Below are 10,783 nucleotides of genomic sequence, written 5' to 3'. Positions count from 1 at the left end.
GTTCACACTCCAGCTTTTCCTCCAGAGTCAGGCTTCGGTAGTAAACCAGACCCCAGATGCCTTTGCTGTAGGCAGAGCGAGGAAGTTTGCTCTCTTGTAGTGGAGTGGGGGAGATTGGAAAACACCCATGACAGTCACAGTGAGAGCCGCCTCAGCTCCAGTAGCCAGACTTCTTTAGGTGAAAGGTTCAAGAAGGATGAACTGACCAGTCTGTCCCCTCTAAGGGGGGTGTTGTGTCCCCTTAGTAAGTGGCCGAAGCTCTCAGCTGTCCCTGTCCTCTCCTCCCTGCCCTGGTATGAGCTGGGCTGCTTACTGCCCTTCCCAACTGAGCAGGGCTTTGCCCCTTCCTTCCTACGTGGGCTACTGAGCCTTCCTGCTCAGCTGACTGCTGGAGAGGAGTTTGGACACACTTTTGGGTCTGAGAATCTGAGAAAAGTGTCTCTCTTTGGCATCTGAGACTTCGAGGCCACACCCTGAGGCCTGTGCAGGCCGGTGGATTTGCTGGGTCTACTTTGTACATCACTCACAAACCCTCCACTTCCTCTCCTCTCCCCATGGAGTAGGTGAAAGGAAAAAAGCCTCTGCCCTAGAATACCCTTCTTGCCTGGTTTCATGAATGGGCAAGATACTTACGAATAGGCTCTGGGCAGCAGGATAAACCCACACTTAAACCTTGAGAGGTTGTGTACTTTTTAAAAATTCCCTCCCTCCCTTGCATTTTTTCCTTCTACTAGCTTCCAAGATTGGCTTTTAAATCAGAGATTCCCAAATACCAGTCAGGCTACATGTGAATCAATGACGAACTTAAAAATACTAATACTGCAGGCCCACCCCGTTGAGTCACACAATCCTTTACAGTCGCTGACTTGGTCAGAAGGGACCCAGATTTACAGTATCCTGAAGAAGAGCTAAACTGAAAGAGCCGTGAAGGGTTCTGCTTTATAAAGGGGAAAAAAAGAAAAAACCAACAAAAACTAGGACCATACTAAAAAAAACATCCCTGCTGGAGCCCTTCTCCCTCCCAACCCATCTGACTACTGCAGGTGCTTTGGGCTGTCTTTTTGGATACCTACCTTTACATCTCTGATGAATTAATATGCTTTCCCGGTTGTTGCTTTAATCTGAGACATTCTATATAATACCTTCCTGCTATGGCAGATGAGGATTTAGCTCCCTGACATCACCCCACCTCCCCTGCCTCAGCCTCTTATGTTTACTTTCTTTATTGGTTAACTTTGTAATTTTAAGTAAATATTTCACCTCTATTTCTTGTTCCATCAACTACAGAGCACAATAATCGCAAACACCTAATCATGCTGACTGTGTGCACCATTCTAAGCACTTTACACATATCTACTCATTTAAACCACACAAGAACATCAAGAGATAGGTTACTATTATTGGTCCATTTTAGGGAGAAGGAAACGAAGGCCATTTTACTATTTTTCTAGTGGTTCTCCAGGAGGGAGAGGAGATAAAGGCGGGTGGCCAGTCTGCCATCTTTACACTGAGTTCTAACAGGGCAAGGATTGGGAAGCATTCATTTTGGCCTTTGCTCTAGTTCCCTGCTGGGCAATTAAGTATGACAGTGACAAAGTAGCGAGGTCTGTCAGTCATCTCGGCCAGCACAGAGCAGTTAGCTCAGCTGTGGGACAGGGATTCCCAAATGCCGTAAACCAGCTAAATCGGAATCAACTGAGGAGTTTGTTAAAATAACTCACCTACTAAAACAAGATCTTTGGAATCTGGGCCGAGGAATCTGTATTTTTAACAAGCACAACTCATGCCTTGGAAACCAGTGGTCACGGGGAGCCTGGCAGCTGGCCTTGTTCTATTCCATACTCCATTTTCTTCCTCTGAGTCTGCACTGTGCCAAGTGGGTATCCTTGACTGTGGCACTCACTAGAGACCACCTGGCTTTGGCAGTAGACCTCCCATCACGATAAATCAATGATCTTCATTAATACCAAGATCAAGGTGAAGAGCTAACTCAAGTCCAATCCTAGTGCCACTGCTCACCTGTGACGCTCACCATTATGCTCTGGGCCTTTGGTCATAATCACAGAATGTTAGATCTGACAGGGATCTTGGAAATTATCTAGCCAACCTCCTCATTTGACAGATAAGTAAACCCAAAAGGCCCAAAGGAAAGTGAATTGCATATAGAACTATTAGGAATTGAGGCAAGAGCCAAGCCCTGGTCTCCCAACTCTCCAGGTCATCTCTTTCTAGGACTGCACCGTCTAATAGATAGTCACTAGCCACCTGTGGCTATTTGTATTTAAATAAATTAAATCAAATTAAAAATTTAGTTCTTCAGTCACATTAACCACATTTGAAGTGCTCAATCGCCAGTGGCCAGTGGCTACCACATATTAGACAGTGCAAATATAGCACATTTCCATCATTGCAGAAAACTATTGGTCTAGTGCTGGTCTGGAACCTGGGTCTTTCATTTGAAAGTAGTATGGAAACTGGATGGTTTTATCATTGTCCTCTCCCCTCAAGCAATTACTGCAGAAGATTAACTGTAAGAAAATATGGTTATACTGTTGAGTGATCATAGCTTAGCGATAGCACTTTGACAAACTGGAATTTTATATATGTAACTGGAAGAACCAAACCACCCAAACCAACTAAGCCCCTGAAACCTCTCCCCCTAAGCTTGGATGGGCTTACCTAAGAACCGAATCAGATACAAAGAAGAGTTCACTGCAAAGCTCTGCCTGGTCTAAAGTCTGAAAGGTATGGGATCCACTTCTTACTCCTGGTAGGTCTGAGGGGAGTGTCCTTCAGAAGTGGTAGGAGAAATAAACCAAAGGAAACAAGACTGCTCTGCAAATAAATGTAAAGAATTAACTGTAAGATGGGATGGGAAGCCTTATAAATTAATTAAGGGGTAGGAATTCTATCTTTTTTCTCCTTGTAGATTTATTTTATAATATCTTAAGATTATTTGTTCTGGGAAGGTGTATTTGTCAATGGAAAGACTGAAAGACAAGCGGCATGTACGCAGTTCTGGATGGGAGACCTTAAACGTGACAGACGTGGAGTGTCCATGCCTCCTCTGGACTTGAGACTTTGGGAGAAGCATTGCTGGGAGAAGGGATCCTGTTAGAGGGTGAAGTGACACAAAGCAGACGTTTTCGAGAGGGAAGCATCTGGAAGACCAAGGCCAGAACTGAGGACTGTGGTTTTATCCCCAAGGGACGCCTGTGAACAGCTCGCCTCCTGCTGGGGCTTTTCCCTTGAATCATAAAGACAGTCGTGACTCTGTATGTAAAGTTTCACGTTTTCCCTGTGAATTCCCTGTAGCTCTTCCAGCCTTTCGGAAAAGTCTTGATCCATCCATCTAAACTTGTCTAGCGGTGGTTTGGGGAATGTATGGATGAGGCAGTAAAAGGGAGAGTGACCTGCCCCAGTCACTCCCTCGCTGATGTCCTGGAGGGAGCAGCGTTCTTTTGAGGAGACTATAGTGTGTCCAGGAGTTCCAGATGGTGAGCAGAGAGGAGCCCACAGCGAGTAGGGTGGAAGGTGGATGTCCCACAGATATTTGAGAGCAAACTGGAGCCTGGTGGGGTGGTGGAGAGGTGGGTGGCGGCGGTCGGACTGATGCTTAGGTCATACAGATGAGCTCACATACACACGGGTACCGTCAGACAATCAAGGTGGCCTTGACCCAAATAGATCTGGATAAGATTTATTGATCAGATTGTTTTAGAAAACCAACAGCAAAACACTGACAAGGTACATAAATACAGATTGGACATTTTAGGGTAAATTCACTATATTTCCTACTTGCTGGTAGGAAACCAGGTAAGGTGGAAAAGCTGTCCTGATCATATGGCATGCACACCAGACTGCAAAAGGACTTCCACACTATTTAACAGGACTGTGGCAAATAGCTTTAAAGTAAGGCAAGCATCATGTGTGGCCTAAGCACACCCTGTACGAAGAGCCCAAGCCCAGGCTCGCCCTCAAAGACTGTGCGTGACCGAGGTTTCCTTTCTTGTCTAGGTTCTTCCAGTAAAATCCTCGCTGGCAGGTGCCTTTACAGGGAGATGCCTGGTGCTGTCCCTGCTCAGACTCTGTACAAGGAAGTGGCTTTAGAGAAAGCAGATGTGTTTCTGATGCCTCCTTTGTATTCTAAATGTGCAACTAGTAAAACAGCAATTACTACAGCTTGGTGAAACTGCCTTGGACTCACCCTGTACACTGACTGAGCAGGGCCTTTAAAAAACCTCTAAAAAGTGGAAAAAAAACCCCACAAAAATTATACTAAAAAGTGGTATCACTTTTGAAGCACAACTCAGAACTTCTTTTTGTAACACCAGATGAGGGAAGAGGTCACTTTTCACCGAATCTAACCACCTTAGAAGGGAAACACCATTGCCGGACATGATCTGGTGGCGGTGCACGTGGAGGTCACAGAACTCTACCAAGTCTATCTCAGGCCCTGCCATTGCACCTAGAGTCCCGAGGTATTTGGGGAACCAAAGCAATTTAAGCTAATGGCGACCAATTTTTGGAGCTTATGATCATGGGACCATAAACCCTCATCCATCGTGGAGCTTAGAACAATGAAGAATAAGGAAAATGGCTTTTTGTGCTGCATCAGAGTGCTGGCAGGTAGACAATTCAGAAACTGGTGCCACTTTCTAAACATCGGTAAGACCATATAAAAACAAACTGTAAGACCAACATAGTCTTACAGGATAATTCAACCTTTCCTACATGCCAAGCTATATGGCTGGAAAAGGTACTTCCAAAGGAAAAAGTAAGGCTCCTGCAAGAATAGGCAAAAAGCAAGTATTTGTCAAGAGCCAAAGAAATGCGTTCAAATGATGGGACTTCCTCTGCATCATACGCAGCTTTTTGCTCCCATAGGTGCTAAGAGCTCTTTGGTGGTTATAGGAGAGAGAGTCTAGAACTCAGGGCAGGAGACTAGGCCAAGCAGAGGAGTGAAGAGTAACATCTACACTCAGGATTACCACCCGTGGGTCCTAATTTCAGCCTTCAACAATTGTCATCAAATCGACCAATTACAGCTCATCAGGCTGCTTATACGCTTGCTGGTTTCCAGCCCCTCCGTGATTCTTCCTTTCCCATTTCTAACTACTCATTAGTCCCACTCCATTGAAAATGAGGTGCTTGTGGGAAAGGGGTAGGGAGGAAGAAGAAATAGAAATCAATCGTTTGATAGAAAAGTTGAAACACTGATTATCTATGGATTTCAATGATCTGTGCTTTACTCTTGCTACGCCTGGTAACCAAAGGTCACTGTTAATATACCTTTTGCTTAGAAATGCTAACGTTTATTATATTTTTAAATCTAGCTATGTAAGGGACATGAATATTTTAGAGCAAATTTCTACATCACGTCATTAGGGCCCTGAAAAAAGATTCTGCCAGTGGAAAGGGTTTCAGTTTGGCCACTGAAGAATAATTAAAATTTCAATCTATTCTATATTGGCTTATAGATTTTTCCAGGAAGTGGAAAATACTTTATTAAATGAAGAAAGCATCATTTTCTTCATTTAATAAAGTATTACATTCACAGATAAATTAGTATATACATAAGAGAAGTGACAGTATTAAATATTAGGTTTTAATTCTCCATTTAGGAAACTCCTTACAGGTAGACTTCCTTGTTCCTGGGCAAGGAAATGTAGGAAGATATGCAAACATGAGATAGTACAAAGATGCCTGGGGGAAGGTCTCCATCCAACAAACCCAAGGAACGAAAGTCTCTAAGAATCCGAGTAAGAAAATATGGACTTGAAAATCCAGCTTTACCAAGAGTTGGCTTAAGCCAGCCGATAACATCTCAAGTTCTTGGTATAATTTAACTCAATTAATGAGCTGGCTTCCCCAAGAGAAATTTAAAAAGTAGTCTACCTGCTTTATAGTCACATCGTATATATAATCTGTATATATTCATATGTGTTTCTATATATTGCACTTAAATTTACAGGACTGCAGTAAAATGGCTGGGAGTACCTCAAAGAGGCAGAGAAGCAGCAGGCATAAACCTTCCTAAATCAAGTAACAGTGTCACGAATTCAGAGTGCTGGGTACAGGTACGAAAAGGCCTGGGGACCCTTATATAAAAATCTAGTCATCTACATTTAGTCATACACCCAGTCTCGTTTGGCATCCAGATCACGTGCATATGTGTGGTTCTACAGCACTCAGAGCTGGTTATACTAGATCATTTTCACTAGTGTTATATTAAAAGAAGACATTTTAGACCAAGGATATGTACTTTTATGAAAACATCACACATAAGGTCTTGGATGTGAGACCTCCAAAGTCCATCTCAAAGAAGATTGCTCTCAGAAGGCTTAAAAAAGGATGCTGGCAAGTGTGGATTGAACCAGACTCTCTTTCTAGCTCTCTGGTATAGCAGAGCTAGAGACCTGCTTATATCCCAAGGACCATGGGCGGATAAGTACAGAGGCTGAGTGTTCAGTCTTTGGTCCCTATATAAATCCATCACAAAAATCCTTCACCTTCCTAGACAGCATGACTTGTTTAATTCTGGATATTAAATCCCCCAAATATCCATAGACCAGGCTGGAGTCATGCAGCAAAGCTTTGAACTAATGGGGCTGCTCAGACTGACTTGCTCTGGAGAAAGCTTGTTATTGGAACAAACCTAGCAGTGGGTGGTAAGAGGTTAAATATCAAACAGACTGGTCACAGCAAGATGGGGGTGGGAACTCCCAGAAGTTGCTCCTTTTGCTGCTTCTCCCTCACACCCCTCATTCCCCAAAAGGACCCAAACTCACAAGTAAGTGGTTATTATAAGACCCTGTAGAACACAGGCTCCATGAACTCAACCCAACATGGATGGGATGTTATAATAAGGCCTGGAAGTTACGAGTCCAAGTCTAGAGGCCACTGTTTTGTTTTCCCCAGAACTGAACACTGAATGGCACCTTTTTAGCCATAACTCAAAGGTGATTTTAAATCCACACATGAGCTAAAGAGATTCCCTTCTGGGATGAAGGAAAAAGAAGAATAACTTCAAAAGCTAAGTGAAAAAGAGGCACTTAAAGGAAAAGTGTGTCCCAAATCTCCCGTCTGAGTCTCTTGTTGTGAGGTAACCAACGGGATGATGGGCACTGTGCCCTCTCATGTACCTGCAGCACCTTTCATACACCTAAGGACTTCCAAATGCTCACGTCTCAGCGACTCGCTCAACTACTCCAGCAGCCTGATGGCAAAGCAAGTGAAAATTTAGGTCATTTCTTTTTTAGAATTAAAAAACAACACAAGACAAACCAGAACTAAAATTCCACGCCAAAAATGGAATGATCTTCACTTTCATTCCTTCCTCATGCTGGCTTTAAAATGATATAGTTCTTCAGGAAGGATGGCCTGTGGCTTTTCCCTCAAGATCTTTCATACAGTTACTAGACAATTATTCACAGCACCACGCACATTAAAGCAGACAGAAAAGGAGGCAGTAAGCCAAGGAAAAATCAAGGGCCAACTGGCTTTCCAGAGATAAAACCCACTGCCTGGGAAAATGGCAGCTGCATGGCCCAGAGTTAGAAAAGAAACAAGTTCTGAAAGGAAGTGGCCAATCTGACAGGCAAAGCTCACAGCCCAGAGCAGAAGCTCTCCCTGCCCTGCCCTTCTCTGGCCTCTCACGAGCTTACGTTGATGTCCCATGGCATTTATGCCACATATTTAGGGTCTCCAATTCCCCATGAAGAAATCAAAGAGATACTTGAAACCATTAATAAGTATAGGAGAATTTCAAAACTGCCCAGAACGAAGAACTCTGACCACCGTGTTTCTTGATTTGAAATGTTCTTGGTGCCGTAATTTCTAAGAGCAACAATAAACAGCACAACTATAACACACACATAAGTCTTTGACAAGCCAACTCTAACCACTGCTGGCACCATAAGGAGGAGAAAAGAAATCACTAATCAAGAGCTGCTGAGCTGCTTACCTTTCCTCCAAAGTCAAAGGACAGGTGTGGGTATCTATGCAGCAAGATGTCAATCACTGCTGCCATTAGATCTAGCTACTCCTTTAGATGTATCTTTGAAAGCAGGAAGTTAAATATCTAGCTTTACATACAACCTGCAAGATTATCAAGGTTAGCCTTCTTGTTCTATCCCCAAAACTTCTTGTTGTTGTTGCTGGATTTAAAATTTTTTAATTTTATTTTTGTTTTTATTGATGATGTTGCTTTAATTTGTAGAGCATTGGATGACATGGTCATATATTTAGGGTTCCTTTAAAAAATTCTTTATCTTGATTCATAACATTATTAAGGTACTTTCAGACTTTCCCTCAACTTCATCAAGGAAGAGGGAGTATGTGAGTGTTAGTGTGAGTGTGTGTGTGTGTGTGTGTGTGTGTGTGTATTAGGGAAGGAGGGAGAGAAGCAAAGAAAGTAGCATAAGGGAACGTGAGATTCCATAAACTTAAAATGAATTTACAGAAAGGCATCTGATGTATTTTCTGAATAAGGCCTTGATCAGGGTAACCAATCCTCTTTGTAGCACATTCTACACTGCCCATAAATAAAGGAGTCTCTTTAAATTAACATTTCCAGTATCAATGAACAGTCCTGAAATCTTCATTTCAAGCGCTCGATGAGTCCCTGTGTGAGTCCAAGATGCAGAAGCTGTGTTCGGGAGAGGTTTGCTAGGTTAGGGAAGGCCGCAAGCAGCTTCTCCCATGCCAGTTCCAGCAGGCTAGGTACCACCAACCAGATCTTAAACAATGACCCAGTCCGTTTGTTTTCGTGGATGTTCACTACTCCTCCATGAATGTACATGCAACCAGCCTACGAACAAATGGCAGTCAAGAGAGGATAAATTCAAATGGGAGAGAAACAGATACTTAGGCTGAAGATTCAGCAAAAAAATTCATAGTAGGCTGAATTAAGATGAGGTGAAACAAAAAATTTCCACACTGATCCCAACAAAGTTCAGTGATCAAAAAGGGTTTAAATAATGAATGAGTTACTAAGGAAAAAACTATAGATTTTTCTACTTCAACAACTTCAACAAATATTAAACTAAGACTACATTAAGTATCTGTTGTGCCAAATACTGGGAATACAAAGATAAAAGTAAAGGTCTCCATATTCAAGATCCTAGTAGGATCTTCAGCAACATGGCCTCTTGCAGGTAAAACTATTCTGCCCTTCCTGGAAACACCTTTGCTATCACTGTCAGGGCCTGGATGCCACGCATAGCATTTCACATTTATGCTGCTCTTTTAAACTTGTATATGATGTTTTTTCTCCTCTTTTCACAGAGGAAGAACTAGGTTTGGAAGAAAGTTTTAAAAACACATTCCTAATCTCAGGTTTGCTAATGTCAGAATATTTTTTTTCTTGCTAATATCCCTAAAAATATTTCCTTATCATCTGCAATTATGTAAAGAAGATATGAAAATGAAAACTTACTGGTGTAACAGCTGCACAGTGAAAATAAACTGGCTCTGGCATGGTAGCTGGGAGCTTTACCCATTGAAAAGTCTGCAGATTCAACTTCCAGATATCTCCCAGGATCACTTCTCCATTATAGCCCCCACAAATAAACACATCTATCAAAAAAAAGGGAGAGCCAAGATCACACAAAGGAAAAGAACCACGGCTATAGCACGTCTTGCAGTAGATCACAGGGCTAGCTGACACAGGACCACTTCAGTGGATTTCCCCACACCATAGAGGACTTCAGCTGGGTGGTCCTCACCTGCTGTTCTCTTGTCCCTCAATAGTTTGGACATTATGTGAGAGTCTTTGCTGGACTAAGGATTTAAGCCTCTCAGGAGGCTTCATGTCCCAGTTCTCAAATTCAAATACCTACAGGTACCAGGTATGGAAAGTGAATGAGCAAGGAGGTCTGAGGAAAAGAAACAAATAGGAGGTCCAGGAAACAAACAGCTCCAACGGGAGAGATGGTGATACAGCTCCAGGTGATCGATACCATGCAAGGCTTAAGGGCAGCAATTGCCAGATCTTCCAGTTTTTCAAGAGAAGCTGGAAATCTGGATTTTTTTTAAAAAAATGAAACATTTTGATTTTTAAGTATCAGCTGCTAATTCAAAAAATTTAAATACACATATGAGGCAAACAAAACACATTTACAAGCCACCACAGTTTGCAAACTCTCCTTTTAAATGACATCCTAAAAAGGACAGAGATTTATCTATGTAGACACTGAACCTGAGGAGAAACACTGACTGCGATGTTCAGTTTAGGGGCACAAAGAGGCTCCTCCAAGCTTTCTTCAGCCCCAAGAAGACAGTTTGAAGCCCCATTTGATCTGTACAAGTATTTATGTCAGGAACAAAACCTTCCCAATATCAAAGTTTTTTGTTGTTTTGTTTTTGTAAAATCAGTTAGTTATAACTAATTGGACAACTTGTAACAAAGGCCATGTGAACCTTCAAACTAAATGCCCAAAACTAAGGCTGAATTCCATTTGTATGGTGGCTGGCCTCAAAGAATCAAATGAATAGATGTCTTAATTCAGGACTAGATTAAGTTTAAGACAATACTTGATTAAACTATTAAAAAAATGGAAAGTTTTTTGGCTAGGATTCAAGAAAAGTACAGCTCCATTCTTAGAGAGGCAAAGCTGAACAATGCCACTATCTGTAAATCTTATCCAAAAAGCAGAAGCATAATAAAAAGCACCTCTGTACTACAGATGGCAGCATAATCCTAGTAAAACCCAAGCTAAGCTGCTGAAAGGATACAAGATATCAAACACATTTATACACATCTTCCTCCCAGAAAAAATTT

General features: G+C 42.2%; 1 protein-coding gene across 4 annotated transcripts in view; it reads right to left on the bottom strand.

The window, feature by feature from the left end:
• Positions 1-3,684: 3,684 nt before the first annotated feature.
• Positions 3,685-10,783, bottom strand: part of KLHDC10 (kelch domain containing 10) — a 57,190-nt gene continuing 50,091 nt past the window's right edge. For all 4 annotated transcript variants that reach the window (XM_014854360.3, XM_044750699.2, XM_044750754.2 and 1 more), the window contains 2 exons: positions 9,440-9,579; positions 3,685-8,812 (listed from right to left, as the gene is read on the bottom strand). In XM_014854360.3, coding sequence (XP_014709846.2) covers positions 8,603-8,812; positions 9,440-9,579 — 350 coding nt within the window. In that variant the 3' untranslated portion in view covers positions 3,685-8,602. The remainder of the gene's footprint in view (positions 8,813-9,439; positions 9,580-10,783) is intronic.

Source organism: Equus asinus, chromosome 1 (assembly GCF_041296235.1).
Source record: "Equus asinus isolate D_3611 breed Donkey chromosome 1, EquAss-T2T_v2, whole genome shotgun sequence".
Taxonomy (NCBI): Eukaryota; Metazoa; Chordata; class Mammalia; order Perissodactyla; family Equidae; genus Equus; species Equus asinus.
Note: the sequence above shows the minus strand (reverse complement) of the source record. Positions and strands in the feature narration are given on the sequence as shown.